At 36.6% G+C, this 17,851-nt stretch overlaps 1 protein-coding gene across 1 annotated transcript in view; it reads left to right on the forward strand.

Annotated features, from left to right (window-relative positions):
• EVI5 (ecotropic viral integration site 5) overlaps positions 1-17,851 on the forward strand; it is a 240,691-nt gene that overhangs the window by 69,765 nt on the left and 153,075 nt on the right. Inside the window, exons 3-5 of the mRNA XM_047086056.1 lie at positions 9,646-9,835; positions 10,736-10,960; positions 11,710-11,784. Of these exons, the coding sequence (XP_046942012.1) occupies positions 9,646-9,835; positions 10,736-10,960; positions 11,710-11,784 (490 nt within the window). The remainder of the gene's footprint in view (positions 1-9,645; positions 9,836-10,735; positions 10,961-11,709; positions 11,785-17,851) is intronic.

The following is a 17,851-nucleotide window of genomic DNA, read 5'->3' on the forward strand; positions in this document are numbered from 1 at the left end:
AATGCCCTTGATTGTAGTATACAGTATTCCTACTGGGCCAGTATTCTTTTCCTTGAATCTGATAAATTTCTTCTTACTAGTTAGTCATAAGGAAATTATGATGGGATGGGAAGGTAGTTTCTGTTCTTGCAATAAATCCATCCAAGGCAGTGAACCCATGTGCTCTGGACAGAGGGAAATAAGTAAGTTTTGAATAGACTTTTCAGTAGTCCACAGACCTATGAGTAATGCTTACCATTTTCCCAGTTGCTAGCCGCAAGTCTTTGGAAATTGACATTTTCAAGGTAGTATGCTCCCTCTGTTACCATGTCAGAATGTTTTAATTATCTTGCTGTTTAAGAGTCTTCCTGAGTTGTTTCATCACTGTATTTAGCAAAGAGGAGTAAAAATACCTGATTCTAACTACACATTCTATAAAGTCTGTGTTTTCTTAATGAATTTGTAAATTGTTTACCTGCAGGCCATGACTTAGTAGTCAAATGGGGAGAGGCTTGATAATATCATTTCAAGTATTACTTCTTGAAAATGCTTCAACTCTTTGACAAAAGGACTTCTTTATGCCTATGACATTGGAAAAAATTCTGAAGTTTCTCTTTAGAAAATTCTAAAATTTGTTAGAGTGCTCAACAAATTTGAAAAGCAAAAATTAGATGTTTATCTTTTCCTTTCTTTACAGAATAGATGCATTTAATATAGCAAAAAACAGTTCTTTCTAAAGTCAAGTCATTGTATTAAAAGGTTATAAAGGGCTTTCGATAATAAAAAGCAGTAGTTTCTCACCTAATTGTCACTGCTCCTAGTGTCATTAACCATAGACAATATTTTCTATAAATTGTTATAAAGTTGGTGTATAATTTGCAGAGAAATGCTCAGTTTTTAAGTATAGTTTGTTTTGACAAATTTGATTGTGTATTACCCACATGCCCATTAAACACATGGATGATTTCTATCGTGTTAGAAAATTCCTATCATCCCAGAAATTTTCTTGTGCCCTTTTCTAGCAACCTCACCCCCTTGAAACCTCTCTTCTGATTTTTATTGCCATTGATATATTTTACGTGCTTTCTATATAACACTTTTTTTTGAGCTATAATTCATATACATGCAATTCACTACTTTAAAGTGTACCATGCAGTGTTTTTTCACATATTCAGAGTTGTATAGCTATCACCACAGGAAAACACGTATCCATTAGCAATCACTGGCCATCGCTTCTTACTCTTCTCACTTCCACTCCACTTCTCAGCAACAACTAATCTACTTTATGAAGTCTAGATATTTAATATAAATTGAATTATACAATATGTTTCCTTTTGTGACTTCTTTCACTTAGCATCATATTTTCAAGGTACATCCATGTTGTAGCATGTACTAATACTTCATTCCTCTTCATGACTGAATAATATTCCATTGTATGGCTGTACCAGTGTTTTTTTATCCATTTAACAGTTGATGGACTTTGGATTGTTTCCACTTTGGGGCTGTTATGAATAAATGCTTCCATGAATATTTGTTGTATAAGTTTTGTGCATCTGTCACTACAAGAAACCGCATGCCCATTTGCATTTATTTCCTATCCCTTCTTGGGCATAGCTTTTCCATTTCTCTTAGAATTGTCAGACTGTTTTCCAAAGTGGTTTTACTATTTTACATTCACATCAGTGGTGTCTAAGCGTTCCTGTGTACTCCATATCTTCACCAGCAGTTGTTATTGTGTCTTTCAGTTATAACCATCCTAGTGGTTGTAAAGTGATATCTTATTATGGTTTTGGTTTGCATTTCCCAAATGATTAGTGATGCTGAGCAGCTTTTCATGTGCTTATTGGCTATTGTATATCTTCTTTGGAGGAACGTTTATTCTGATTATTTGCCCATTTTTTAATTGGGTTGCTTGTTTTTATTATGGAGTCATAAGAGTTTCTTATATATTTTAGATATAAGTCTTCTGAGTTGCAAATAGTTTTTCCTGTTCCTTACGTTTTCTTTTCACTTTGATGGCATCCAGGAAGGCACAAAACATTTAAAATTTTTTTAAATGTTTTTTTAAATTTATTTTGGAGGGGGGCAGAGAAAGAGAAAGAGGGAGACACAATCCAAAGCAAGCTCCAGGCTCTGAGCTGTCAGCACAGAGCCCAATGTGGGGCTTGAACCCACAAACCGTAAGATCATGACCTGAGCCGAAGTTGGACACTTAACCGACTGAGCTACCCAGGTGCACCAAAACATTTTTAATTTTGGTGAGTTCAATATGTTTATATAATTATAAATACGTAAAACTTTGGATTGGGAGTAACTTGGTCTGTGAATGTTCCACAAGACAAGCAAACATTTCTAATAAGTTTTAACTTGATAAACATGTGATGTCTTGCGATATGAGTAGTATGTGACACCGAATGTCACATGATCACAACTAAGCCAATGGTTCTTGAAATTCACTTTTATACACAAGTGCTTTGGATCACAAGCATGTTTCCATAATGGATTATGCATGCAAACCAAGGTTTTACTGTATATACGTGTATAGATATAGATATAGATATAGTCATTTGTGCTTTGGGTGTCATATTTAAGAATATTTATGTATGCATGCATGTATGTATGTATATTTTGAGAGACACACATGCTCACAGTGTGAGCGGGAGAAGGGCAGAGGGAGAGGGAGACACAATCTGAAACGGGCTCTAGGCTCTGAGCTGTCAGCACAGAGCTGGGTGCAGGTTTTGAATTCATGAATGGTGAGATCATGAACTGAGCCAAAGTCTGACGCTTAACCGACTGAGTAACCCAGGTGCCCCAATTACTTATTTTTTTAAGTTTACATAATTTTTTTGAGAGAGGAAGGAGGGGAGCAGGGAGGGAAGGAGAGCGAGAATCCCAGGCAGGCTCTGCGCTGTCAGTGCAGAGCCTGACACAGGGCTCAATCTCACAAATTGTGAGATCATGCCCTGAGCCGATACCAAGAGTCACATGCTTAAGCGAATGAGCCACACCAGGAGCCCCTAAGAAGGCTCTACCTAACCCAAAGTCATGAGGATTTACTCCTATATATATATATTTTTTTAATTTTTTTAATGTTTGTTTATTTTTGCGAGAGAGACAGAGTGTGAGTGGGGGAGGAGCAGAGAGAGAGGGAGACATAGAATCTGAAGCAGGCTCCAGGCTCTGAGCTGTCAGCACAGAGCCCGATGCGGGGCTTGAACTCACGAACCGGGAGATCATGACCTGAGCTGAAGTCGGATGCTTACCAACTGAGCCACCCAGGCGCCCCTCTCCTATATTTTTTCTATAATATGCTTGTTCTTGAACTTGATATAAGTGAAATCATATAGTATGTACTTGAGTGCATCTGGCTTCTTTCACTCAACCTAACATTTATAAAATTTATCCATTTTATTGTATGTATCAACAGTTTGTTTCTTTTTATTGCTGAGTTAGTATTGCAAGGAATGAATATATCAAAATTTGATCATTTACTTTTCTGGATATTTGGGTTGTTTCTGGGTTGTAACTATTATGAATTAAGCTTCTGTGAACTTTCTTCACATCTTTTTGTGGATATGATTATTCATTTCTCTTGCTGGATCAAATGAAAATTTAGTTCTTCAAAGTGGTTGAACTAGGACATCATTTATTTACCTTGAGAGAGATAGTCCATGAGAAGGCAGAGGAAGGGGAGATAGAGGATCCCAAGCGTGCTCCACACTGTCAGTGTGGAGCCCATTGTAGGGCTCAAACTCATGAACCATGAGATCATAATCTGAGCTGAAATCCAGAGACGAATGCTTAACTGACTGAGCCACACTGCATAGTGTGATTTTAACTTGCTTTATCCTGATGACTAAAACACAAGTTGAATGTTTTCCCATTGCTTTTTGGCCATTTGATTATTTTGTTTTGTAAAATGTCAGCTTAAGTCTCTTAATCATTAAAAAAAAAAAAACTGTGTTGTTTGCATTTTTCATTACTGATTTTAAGAGTTCTTTGTGTATTCTGGATACCAGTCTTATACATATGTGAGAACTTTTTTTCTCAGTCTATAGTTTATCTTTTCATTTTCTGAAGGGTATCTTTTGAAGAGTAGGGTTTTTAAGTTTGATGAAGTCTGCTTCATTTTTTCTTTTGAGGTTAGTGTTTCTTTGTGTCCCGTTAACACATTTTGCCTATTCCAAGGTTGTAAAGTCTTTTTCCTGTTTTCTTCAAGGAGTTTTAATAGTTTTTAGCTTTTATATTAATGGCTGTTGTCCATTTGAGTCCTTTTTGTTTGGTGAGTTAAGGCAAGAACAGTATTTTACTTTATTTTTATTATTTATTTAAGTTCTTTTTTAAAAAATATAATTTATTGTTAAATTGACTAACATACAGCTTGTAAAGTGTGCTCTTGGTTTTTGGAGTAGATTTCCCGTGGTTCATCGGTTACACACAAAACCCAGTGCTCATCCCAACAAGTGACCTCCTCAATGCCCATCACCCATTTTCCCCTCTCCCCCACCCTCCCATCCACCCTCAGTTTGTCCTCTGTAGTTAAGAGTCTCTTATGGTTTGCCTCCCTCCCTCTCTGTCTGTACCCTACCATTCCCCCATCGTCTTCCGTTAAGTTTCTCAAGATCCACATAGGAGTGAAAACAGATGATATCTGTCTTTCTCTGACTGATTTATTTCACTCAGTGTAATACCTTCCAGTTCCATCCACGTTGCTACAAATGGCATGATTTCATTCTAACTGCTAGTAGTATTCCATTGTATACATAAACCATATCTTCTTTATCCCTTCATCAGTTGATGGACATTTAGGCTATTTCCATAATTTGGCTATTGTTGAAAGCGCTTCTGTAAACATTGGGGTACATGTGCTCCTGTGAATGAGCACTCCTGTATCCTTTGGATAAAATTACTAATAGTGCTATTGCTGGGTCATAGTGTAGTTCTGTTTTTAATTTTTTGAGGAACCTCTACACTGTATTCCAGAGTGGCTGCACCAGTTTGCATTCCCACCAGCAGTGCAAGAGGGTTCCCCTTTCTACACATCCTCACCAGCATCTGTAGTTTCCTGAGTTGTTCATTTTAGCCACTCTGACCAGTGTGAGGTGGTATCTCAGTGTGGTTTTGATTTGTATTTCCTGATGATGCATGACATTGAGCATCTTTTCATGTGTCTGTTGGCCATCTGGATGTCTTTGGAAAAGTGTCTATTCATGTCTTCTGCCCATTTCTTCACTGGATTATTTGTTTTTTGGGTGTTGAGTTTGGCAAATTCTTTATAGATTTTGGATACTAACCCTTTATCGGATATGTCATTTGCAAATATCTTTTCCCATTCTGTTGGTTGCCTTTTAGTTTTGTTGATTGTTTCCTTTGCAGTGAAGAGGCTTTTTATCTTGATGAGGTCCAAGTAGTTCATTTTTGCTTTTAATTCTTTTGCCTTTGGAGATGTGTCAAGCAAGAAATTGCTGCAGCTGAGGTTACAGAGGTTGTTGCCTGTTTAGGGTTTTGATGGTTTCCTGTCTCACATTTAGGTCTTTCATCCATTTTGAGTTTATTTTTGTGTATGGTTTAAGAAAGTGGTCTAGTTTCATTCTTCTGCATGTTGCTGTCCGCTTCTCCCAGGACGATTTGCTAAAGAGACTTTTTTTCCACTGGATCAAAGAACAGTATTTTAAATAATGTGGTATCTTTGGAATATTGCATATATAAATTTTTCTCACAGTTCTATATATTTGTGTATGTTATTTCCATGTCCTCTGAAAAGAAACTGCTTTACCCATTTCTCTAACTCACCCATGATTGCACTTGGTACTCTTGCTTATGCCAGAAGTTAGAACTTGGCAATCTCTGAGACCTCTCTGACTCTCTAGAAGCCTTCTGTCTAGGCACTTTTTCATCTATACTTCCATCATATTTCAAACTTAGGTTTAGCTTAGGAAATATTCTTTTATATTCTTTTTAAATTACATCTCTCTATTGATGGTAGTGCTGCAGTTTCATTATTTGGCATATAGCAAGCATTCAGTTAATAATTAAATGAAGAACTGAAGTTCAAGTAATTTCAGTGGAGTTTGTTTCTCTATTCCATTTCGAATTCTGAGGGATTACAATCATATATAAAAGTGCTTACACAAAGGGGTGCCACAGTGGCTCAGTCGGTTAAGCGTCTGACTTCAGCTCAGGTCATGATTTCACAGCCCATGAGTTCGAGCCCTGCATCAGGCTCTGTGCTGACAGCTCAGAGCCTGGAGCCTGCTTCAGATTCTGTGTCTCCCTCTGTCTCTGCCCCTCCCCAGCTTGCACTCTCTGTCTCAAAAATAAACATTAAAAAATTTTTTTTAAAATAGTGCTTACATATATGTAACACTAATTTTTCCATAAGATATATTGTGGACGTAGTGAAATAATATCTATGGAAAAAGCAGTAAAGCATTATCATTAATTTTTTTTATTATTATTTTATTTTTTAAATTCACATTCAAGTTAGTTAACATATAGTGCAACAATGATTTCAGGAGTGGATTCCTTAGTGCCCCTTACCCATTTAGCCCATTCCCCCTCCCACAACCTCTCCAGCAACCCTCTGTTTGTTCTCTATATTTAAGAATCTTTTATGTTTTGTCCCCTTCCTGTTTTTATATGATTTTTGCTTCCCTTCCCATATATTCATCTGTATATCGTTTTGTATCTTAAAGTCCTCACATGAGTGAAGTCATATGATTTGTCTTTCTCCGACTAATTTCGCTTAGCATAATACCCTCTAGTTCCATCCATGTAGTTGCAAATGGCAAGATTTCATTCTTTTTGGTTGCTGAGTAATACTCCATTGTATATATATGCCACATCTTCTTTATCCATTCATCCATTGATGGACATTTGGGCTTTTTCCATACTTTGGCTATTGTTGATAGTGTTGATGTAAACATTGGGGTGCATGTGTCCTTTCGAAACAGCATACCTGTATCTCTTGGATAAACACTTAGTAGTGCAGTTGCTGGGTCGTAGGGTAGTTCTATTTTTAACTTTTTGAGGAACCTCCAGACTGCTTTTCAGAGTGGCCTCACCAGTTTGCATTCCTACCAGCAGTGCAAAAGAGATCCTCTTTATCTGCACCCTCTCTAACATCTTTTGTTGCCTGAGTTGTTCATGTTAGCCATTCTGGCAGGTGTGAGGTGGTATCTCATTGTGGTTTTACTTTGTATTTCCCTAATGATGAGTGATGTTGAACATTTTTTCATGTGTCAGTTGGCCATCTGGATGTTCTTTGGAGAAGTGTCTATTCATGTCTTTTGCCCATTTCTTCACTGAATTCTTTGTTTTTTGGGTGTTGAGTTTTATAAGTTGTTTATAGATTTTGGATACTAACCCTTTATCTGATCTTTATGTCGTTTGCAAAAAATCTTCCTTCTCCCATTCTGTCAGTTGCCTTTTAGTTTTGCTGATTGTTTCATTCGCTGTGCAGAAGATTTTTATTTTGATGAGGCCCAGTAGTTCGTTTTTGCTTTTGTTTCCCTTCCCTCCGGAGATGTGTTGAGTAAGAAGTTGCTGCAGACAAGGCCAGAGAGGTTTTTGCCTGCTTTTTCCTTGAGGATTTTGATGGCTTCCTGTCTTACATTCAGGTCTTTCATCCATTTTGAGCTTATTTTTGCATATGGTGTAAGAAAGTTGTCCAGGTTCATTTTTCTGCATGTCGCTGTCGTTTTCCCATCACCACTTGCTGAAGAGACTGTCTTTATTCCATTGGATATTCTTTCCTGCTTTGTGAAAGATTAGTTGGCCATATGTTTGTGGGTCCATTTGTGGGTTCTCTGTTCTGTTCCATTGATGAGTGTCTGTTCTTGTGCCAGTACCATACTGTCTTGATGGTTACAGCTTTGTAGTATAGCTTGAAGTCCAAGATTGTGATGCCTTCTGCTTTAGTTTTCTCTTTCAAGATTGCTTTGGCTATTTGGGGTCTTTTCTGTTTCCATACAAATTCTAGGATTGTTTGTTCTAGCTCTGTGAAGAATGCTGATGTTATTTTAATAGGGATGCATTGAATATGTAGATTGCTTTGGGAATTATTTTTTTTCCAATAAAGAATATTTATAGCAAATAGTTGATGCTTAATTTGGCTGTTTTATCCATTTTTCTATTTCTAGCCATATTTGGGATATTTAATTTAAATCATTGTTGCAGTGGAAATGTATGAAACTATCCCATGAAGAATAGTATTTGTGCAGTTTTTATTATGTTGTGTTACTGATTATGACATATTTGGGATTTGAAGTTCTTTTTTTAATATGCAGATTTGATTTTATTTCAACTCAGTTGATACTTAATGTACCTTGTTATTGTGCTAAGTGCTTTCAGGGATATAAAGATGAATAAATCTCCAATGCAAAGGGTGTTTCTAATAGTCTGCTCAGTAGGGTTTGATACATATATTTTTTTATTAGTTTTTATAGATCTTTAATATTTGGAGCATTTGTTATATCCTAAATAGAGGACTTTCTCAAGGCGTTATTCTAAGTAAGTGGTAGTCATGTTAAAAACAGAAATAGATCTTTGAGGACCCTTATTTGAATGACATGTAATTTCTGTCTTTATAGTGAGAGAGCCACATTTTCCAGTCTCTCATTATAGTGTGTTTATTTATGAAATAAATAATAGATTTGATGTTGTGATAAGTCATAGAACTGATCTCTGAAATTATCTCATCTTTGAACAGATAAGGAAATACAAAGGCGAAAGGATCTTAGGAATGAAGAGGTCTCAGTTTGAGAGTGCAAACCCAGTGATAAATAACAACTGTTAGTTGGCTCGAGTTTTTGTGAGGTAGTTGGGATTAAGGAGACCGAGTGTATTAAAGTCCTCCATGTAAATGGAGAAGCTCCTACTCGGCTACACCTTGTTTTTCCTATGCAGGAATATGGATGGGCTTGGTTTTGCCATCTTTATTTTTCAAGAGAATCCAGAATTGTAAATAAATATATGTGTATATAAACAAATAAGTGAAAACTTCCAATTTTCATATTAATAATTATACAGGGTTTTTTTTGTTTGTTTTTGTTGTTGTTTTAAGTAGGCTCCATGCTGGGCCTAGTGAAGGGCTTGAACTCACAACCCTGAGATCAAGACCTGAGCTGAGAGCAAGAGTTGGATGTTTAACCCACTTAGTCATCCATGCACCCCAGTTAATTTTTTATACCAATACTGCATGACCAAACAATGGCAGATTTATAGAAGGGCAGAAAAAAATGAAAAAAAGAAAAGGGATTTGGGTGATTTGTGTGGCCCTGCTTTGCTTTTTTTACCCTAGGATGCATTCTAAACATGTAGGATTAGTTCTTCAGTAGAATTTGTTAAACCTGTTCCAACAGCAATTTGTTTTCTCCTGAAGCCCTCCCAACCACCTTTCTCACTAGATTTCTCCTAATTTGTATTTTTAGTAGAGATGAAGGGAAATTATGATGGGACAAATAGCACTAAAATATTTAATGTAATGTACTATCAAAATTTGAAATTGCTATGCTTAGATGAAAAAATACAGCAGTAACCAAATATTACTGAAATTATGCATATTCTAAAACCGTGGCTATTAGTAAAGATCTATGTATCATTATTACTTCATCCAATATCACTGTGAAATTAGATGTTGAGCAATTTTTAATTATGTTTTAGATTGTTAGAGACGGATAGTAAGTCTTTAAGATCTGTAAATGGGTCAAGAAGAAACAGTGGCTCCTCCCTTGTATCAAGTTCATCAGCCTCTAGCAACCTCAGCCACCTTGAAGAAGATTCTTGGATTCTTTGGGGAAGAATTGTTAATGAATGGGAAGATGTACGCAAAAAGAAGGAAAAGCAAGTTAAGGTATTCATATTCTTTGTTGAATTTCTTCCTTTTATCCCAAAGGGGCATCAAGGCATGGATTAATGGAAGATTAAAAAAAAAACAACAACTGAGATTCGAGTACTTTCTAAGTGCTGTAATAAAGAGCCCTGCTTTGTCTGTTTTCATTTATTTGTGTCCATTAGAAGTTTTTTTTTTTTTATTTTTTTTTATTTTTTTTTCAATGTTTATTTATTTTGGGGACAGAGAGAGACAGAGCATGAACAGGGCAGGGGCAGAGAGAGAGGGAGACACAGAATTGGAAACAGGCTCCAGGCTCCGAGCCATCAGCCCAGAGCCTGACGCGGGGCTCGAACTCCCGGACCGCGAGATCGTGACCTGGCTGAAGTCGGACGCTTAACCGACTGCGCCACCCAGGCGCCCCCCATTAGAAGTTTTGAATTGTAGATATCAGTTGTTACAGATGATTCCTAATTGTAGAAATATATAGCTGAAAATTATTTTATAAATTCTTTCTTTTTATAGATTCATGAATGAAGTAGTAACATCCTAGGTCTTTGAATTATCACTATTTTAACTTTTTGCTAAAATCTTTGAAAGACAACGGTTATTACTGTGCTTTCATTCACAGCTCTGCAGATTTTCAAGTCCTTAATAGCTTTAGAGGTCACATTCTGGGAGAAATGTCAAGGGTTTATCCATGGCGTTGTAGCTCCCCTGACAAGAAAGGACACATCCAAGGGCCAAGTATTAGCCTTGGTTAAAAGGTTCCCTAGTATTTAAGAGTAGCTTTGTGAATTATAAATTTGATAAAGTGTTCCACTCCATTCCAATCCCCAACAAGTCTTCTTTGGCTTTTAAGGTAGGAGACTTCAATAATTCAATATTAAAATTTTATTTTACTTTTAATTTTATTTTTAGGAGCTTGTTCGTAAAGGGATACCTCACCATTTTAGAGCAATAGTTTGGCAACTTTTATGCAGTGCACAAAGTATGCCAATTAAGGATCAGTATTCAGAACTCCTGAAAATGACCTCACCTTGTGAAAAATTGATCCGAAGGGACATTGCTAGAACTTATCCTGAACACAATTTCTTTAAGGAAAAAGACAGCCTTGGACAGGAGGTTTTATTTAATGTAATGAAGGTAAGTTCTATTTATCATTTTTTAAAATGAATTCTCAGAAGGTTGAAATTAGACAGTAATCAGTTACTTTGGCAAAAATTTGACTTTAGCATGATTTCTGCTTTAATTTTGATGCTACATTACTGTCTAGTTTGGAGAACTTAGAAAATTCATCACATTGCTTGATATTGGTTAGAATCAAATAGTCTATAAATCACTATACCATAGAAAGATCCTTTATGAAAATGGATGATTTATCTTCTGTGAGTTTCACAATCTAGGACCAGTTTTCTGCTTACTATGGCCAGCACTGTTAAGAACTCTTAGCTCTTCAGAGTGTGTGCTATTGTAATTTTTTCTTCAATATTGCCTTTTTTCTTGAAATAGTTCCTTTCCCTTTCAACTACCTCTGTAAAATATTAATTTCTTTTTGAACTTTTCAGTTCTCCCAGTGCTTTACCTTAACCTTACTGTTTTTATCTTTATCAGATAAATATTTTTTAAACTTTGTTACTTCACTGAGTGTAAGTTCCTTTATTTTCTTGTCCTTAGGAGCGTCGGTTTCTAACTGGGAAATTATCAAAAGAAAATTTTATGTAATCAATCATCTACTTTTTAAACCCTAATAGGATAACATGTATGACAAGCAAGCGGGAGCTTGTCAAAAAAATAAATGGTATTTACTCCATCATCTCACTATTTTTAGGTTTTTAGAGAAGAAAGATATAATACATCATGTTAAAGTCTTTTGAACATTTTTTACTTTTTAGGCATATTCTTTAGTGGATCGTGAGGTTGGTTACTGTCAAGGAAGTGCTTTTATAGTTGGATTGTTGCTTATGCAGGTAAGTTAGTACAACTATTAAGTTTCTAAGTTCCTTATTGAAGTTGAATAGGAGAATTAAAGAATCATTCTTGTTTTTATTAAGCATTTGATACTGGGAATTTTTCTTTAGGCATAATTTAAATAGGGATAGTTAATTTTCACTTTAAAATATTAAAATTTTTGAAAATAACATATACAATAATGTCCTTCCAGTAATGAAATTTCAGCTTCTTGGTGTCTACATTTGAGCCATAATATTGTACTATATAGCCTGTATCTACTTTTAAATCTTAACTTACATGTCAATATTTAATAAAGACTAATGTTTTCCCAACTAAGGAGGATATGATTAAAGTGTTGGTATGAAAATCTTATTTATGTCATACATCTTTGCAAATTCACACAGAAATTTTGGTTGTCACAGAGTTAAGTGCTTATTATGCCTATCTTGTTATAGGTTCTAAAATAGAGATGCTCATGGGATGTCTGGGTGCTTAGTCGGTTAAACGTTTGACTCTTGGTTTTGGCTCAGGTCATGATCTCATGGTTCATGAGTTTGAGCCCCACATCGGGCTCCGTGCTGACAGTGTGGAGCCTGCTTGGGATATTCTCTCTCTCTCTCTGTCCCCCCACCCCCAAAAGTAAATAAATAATCTTAAAAAAAATTAAACCAAATATAGATACTCAATTATTTTTACTGCCCCAGGGATATAACCTATATTTCTATTGACAGTGACTTACTTTGGAGTGGGTTTGGATAGGATGTTTTCAGAAGTCAGGGGCAGGATCACCAGTTTATATCTTAGAAGAGAAATGACAAATAGTGTTTTCACTTACGTTGAATTTTTTTTTCAAGTCCATTGTACTCTTATTCTCACACTAAAATGTAGTCTGAAGAGAAACCGTGGAGATAGCTTGATTTGAGTCATATATGTAAGCTGGTTTTTCCATCTCAGTGCTACACTGAGTTCTGTGAACTTGGGCTAGATCATTTAATCTGTCTCTGAGCCTTAATTAGGTAACACTGTGTACTTTCAGATTCATTGTGAGGGTTATATGATAATATATGTAAAAACCTACCGTGGTGTTTGGCATATAGTAGACATGCAATAAAAATTCAATGACTGGCCCAAGATGATTTTTCTTGGTAGATAAAAGCAGAGTAGGAATTTGAAACCGTGTTGCTCCATGCTTTGCTTCAGTTTCCCAGCAGTTCTGCCTGAATTTTAAAGCTTTGTAACTCTCAGGAATACATACACACTACTTTTCTGAGTAGCAAAAACCTCATGTCACAGAAACTGATTTATAATAAGAGTGACTGATATTTACTTTGTTTTATAATATAGGAACTACTGCCAATTGTTGCATGATAACTGTCCATTTCTAGGTGATATTAGATTGTAAATAATGAAAACAAAACTAGTTTTGTTAATGTTGAGGTTTTGCACAATAGTGATTTTTCTTAATTTGTAGTTGATTAATATTGGTAGGCTATTTACTGTTGAACTCAAACATTCTTATAAATCGAGTGATTTTTTTTTCATAATTCTATTCCTTTTACATTCATATTAGTTCCAGAATAACCTTTCAGTAGTCATTTCTGTTGAGTATTTAAAGGGCAGTTTTTTCTTGAGTTACGAATCTCTTAACAGTAGACCTAGGGCTATAGGAATCCCAAGGGGCCACCACATTTTCCTCCAAGACACTGTAGGCAGTGCTGGTAGTGATACTTTCATTTATTGATTAATTTATTTATCTTTTATTGTCAATGGCAGCTAATACATTACCATAACAATAATTTTCTAGCCCAGGGCCATAAGCTAGAAAGAGTGGTAGAGCCAGATTCAAAGGCCCCTCTCTTTGTTTCTAAAACTTAATTCTCTTATACCCTATGCTATATTGCCTCCCACATGTTAGCTTGGCAACATAACTCAGTGTTTGAGGAAAAATTTTGTAAAGTTAGCTTAATTAGTACATGTTGTTTTAAAATAGCTAAAAGTGCTGGATGTGTTTTGTGTATGTCTTAATACTCCAACAAAATTAGGTAGATAGTGTCCCCATTAGACCTTTGCAAAAGGCATGGATTCTTATTGAGTCCGTGTCACAGAAAAGGTATGCAGCAGTGCAATTGCTCCAAGATTTGTTGTATGCAGCAGTGCAATTGCTCCACAGATTTCTAATAGAAAGGAGTGGCTGTAAAACAACTAGGTGATTGTTCTTCATATTTATATTTTACTCAGTGTTACACTTTTTCATTTTGAAAGCATTGTTTTCAATTCTTTTGAGGAGGACCCAGTGATTTTTTTTCCCCCTCTTTGGTCTTTTATTTGATTACTTCAACTTACTTAAAAAATTGGCATTTCCCACATTAGTGCTTTGTGGAGGAGAGAGGGAATGGAACCTGTAATATTTCAGAAAAGAAATTTTTTTTTTTATATTTTATTTTTGAGAGAGAGAGACAGAGACAGAGCATGAGTGGGGGAGGGGCAAAAAGAGAGGGAGACACATAATCTGAAGCAGGCTCCAGGCTCTGAGCTGTCAGTGCAGAGCCTGATGCAGGGCTTCAACCCACAAATCGTGAGATCATGACCTGAGCTGAAGTTGGATGCTTAACTTCCTGAGCCACCCAGGTGCCCTGAGCAGAAATCCTTATAAGACAAAAAATTTATTCATTCCCACTGTCAGTAAAATGAGGGGTGGTAGGGGTGGAATGGAAAGGGGAAGGTAGTGGTGGGAGAAGAGACGAGAAAAGTAGTAAGGGGTCATGTCATGTAGGACCTTGTAAGGATTTTGACTTTTACTGAGGATATGGAAAACCACTAGAGTATTTTGAGCAGTGGAGTGAAATGGTCTAATTCAAGCCTTGAAAAGAACACTCGGGCAGCTCCATGCTGTATAGGGAATAGATTGTTGGGAAGGAAGGCCGAGGAGGCAGCAGAGTGACCCATGAGGAGGCTTTTAGAGTTTTTCAGACAATGGACTACTCTTTTGATTGTGGTTTGGATTAGGTGTCTTTGGTCAAAAGTGGTTGGTTCTTGAAATAATCTTAATATAGAGCCAGCAGGAGTTACTGATAGATTGGATGTGGAGTAAAAGGAAAGGAGACAGTGATGACACATATGGATTTTGAGTGGAAGTTTGGGCAAGGAATGGCAGAGTAGGAAATTAGGAGTGGTTTGAGATGTCTATCAGATGTCCAAGTGGAAATGTAAGTGGGCAGTTGGAAATATGAGACCAGAATTGTGGTAAAGGTTCAGGCCAATGGAAGAGAGAGACAAGAGGCTATAAAATGGATGCAGATGCAGGTAGGATGATATTTATGATAGTGTGAGAAAAATTCTCTTTATATTGCTTCTAATTTTTAAAAAATTTAAGTATGAAATAAGGTCATTAGATTAGAGTTGAGTGGGAAGGAGGCCGTGAAAGCTTGAGGATAGAGAAGAAAGCTTGAAATGGTGGCCTCATAGATTGAGAGTGATTAAATTAGTGAAATAAAGCATACCAGAAACATTAAAGATCCACTGACGTTAGTGGTTCTGAATTCAAAGTGAGATCAGCCAGCATGGTAAAAGTCTTTTGTTTTTACCCAACTACTCTCCGTTGCCTAGATATACTTCTAGAGTTTGATTTATCAAAGGGTAGAGTTTTGCAGTTGGAATTATTACTGAGAGAGACAGGCAAAAGTTATTGTGGATTTAAGTGACTGAATAAATATAACAGGGTATAGGCAGCAAAGAACACACGAGAGTTGGGAACAGAAAAAAGGTAGTGTGATATAAATGAGTGATAGGCTTGCAAGGTCATATAACTCTATTAATCTTCATTGCAACCCTGTGAAATAAGTGCTGTTATTTTACTCATTTGACCAATGTTGAAACTGAGCAACAGAGAGATTAAATAATTTGCTTAAGGTCATGTAGCTAAGTGGAATTTGAACCATAAGCGGTGTGGCTCTAGAACCTGAGTTAAGATCATTGGAAGAAAGGAAGGCTAAGTAAGATCTGCTAGGCCAGGGAATTAATCCTCATGAAAATGAGTAAGGTTCAGGTGAGTGACCTAGAGGTTTGTAGATATTACAAAAAAGAAGAGTAATAGGAAATATCCACAGTATCTGTTTCAGAGAGAAGGGGGAGTTAATGCAATGGCAATGAGTCAGTGAGTTCCAGGAAGAGAAATAGACCTTTACTCCCTGGTTGCTTTCAGTACTATAGTAGAGAAAACAGCCCCCTTAGGGGAGGCAAGTTTCAGTTGGAGGAAGAAGGTGAAAGACCATTTAGTAAAGAGATTGAGGATCTAGGTAGCATATTTTGTTGATGGCAGGTTATGAGTTCCAGAAAGTGCTGTGGAAAAGGTTTAGGGAAGGCTGGACATGGGGTTAAATTTGGGGAACAGTAGAACCACATGGGATGAGAGTTCCAGGTTGTGTGGCTTCTTATGGTGATTAACATAAATCAGTGGGGCTATAGGGCTTGTGGAATTGATAAGGATGGTCTTCAAGGCAGAATTGTTGCTGTGTGTGTTGGGAGGAAGGAAGGAAGTATAGGTTTTACTAAGAGTAACATTTGACTTCTGTCCAAGGCTGTGTTAAGGCCAAGAAAAAAAGTTATTAGAAACAGTTGTTAGTAAGAATGCCTAGAGATCCTTTGAGGTTTATTTTATTTTTTTTACTATTTAATTTTATTTAAAAATTTTTTTTAAATGTTTATTTTCGAGAGAGAGAGAGAGAGCGCGAGTGAGCATGAGCAGGGGGAAGGGGAAGAGAGAGGGGGGAGACAGAGAATCTGAAGCAGGCTCCAGGCTCAGAGCTGTCAGCAGAGAGCCCAATGCGGAGCTTGAACTCAAAAACCATGAGATCATGACCTGAGCCGAGGTTGGATGCTTAACTGACTGAGCCACCCAGGCTCCCCAAGGTTTCTTTTAAAACACATTAGTATTGGGGCGCCTGGGTGGCCCAGTCGGTTAAGCGTCCGACTTCAGCCAGGTCACGATCTCGCGGTCCGTGAGTTCGAGCCCCGCGTCAGGCTCTGGGCGGATGGCTCGGAGCCTGGAGCCTGTTTCCGATTCTGTGTCTCCCTCTCTCTCTGCCCCTCCCCCGTTCATGCTCTGTCTCTCTCTGTCCCAAAAATAAATAAACGTTGAAAAAAAAAATTAAAAAAAAAAAATAAAACACATTAGTATAATGTGAATAAATGAGCATTAGAAAATAAGAAAATACTCTGAATATCTGTGTAGCTCTTTAAAGAGTTCTTATATTCGTATCTTATTTGATACAGCTTTTCTTGTGAGTTTCGGATAAAATATTTTTCTTGTGCGTTTCACATAAAATGTGAGACAGTTGTTAGTAAGAATAAAATATGAAACTGTTACCTTTAAACCTTACTTACAGATTCTTTGAAAATATATTTTACAAGTTTTTTTTTTTTCTTTTTTTTAAACACTTACTGTATCATATAATTTCTGCTTAGGACCATTGAAAGTCTTCCCATCTCATGTAAGGTAAAAGTCCAAATCCTTACAATGGTCTCTAAAACCTTCTGTAATTTGGTTCCGTGTATTTCTCCTCCATAAGCTAACTACCACTTGCAGAATTACTCCTAATTTAGTGGTCTATTTGCTGTTCCTTGAGCATGCCACTTGTGATTCTACTCCGAGGCCTTATACTCTCCTAGGACTGGTCTTTTCCTCAATTGCTCCCTTAGTTTTTTCAGTATTCTGCTCAAATGCTCCCTTTTCAAGGGACTTTGCCTGATCTGCCTATATAAATAGCAGTGTATCTCCCCAGCATTTCCTGTAACCCTACTGTATTTTATTTCCATAGCACTCATCACCATCTGGCATATATATTAATGGATTTATTGCACATATTATCTTTCTTCTCCAACTAAAAGGTTCAGGTTCCATGAGGGTAGAGTGTTTATTTTTTTCACTGGTATATACCCAGTAGAACAGAGCTATCTGTCTCTAAAGGAATATTGGTTGATAGAATTCATGAATTAGGCAAGTGAGGCAGTTAGTCTCAGAAGTTGTTAAATTTGTTTAACCTCTCATTCTGAGAATGGGAGATTAGAATCTTTTGATACCTAGTC

The sequence above is a fragment of the Lynx rufus genome, unplaced genomic scaffold (genome assembly GCF_022079265.1).
Source record: "Lynx rufus isolate CCGP_SWC_20201006 ecotype Redwood Valley unplaced genomic scaffold, mLynRuf1.p SCAF_2, whole genome shotgun sequence".
Lineage (NCBI taxonomy): Eukaryota > Metazoa > Chordata > Mammalia > Carnivora > Felidae > Lynx > Lynx rufus.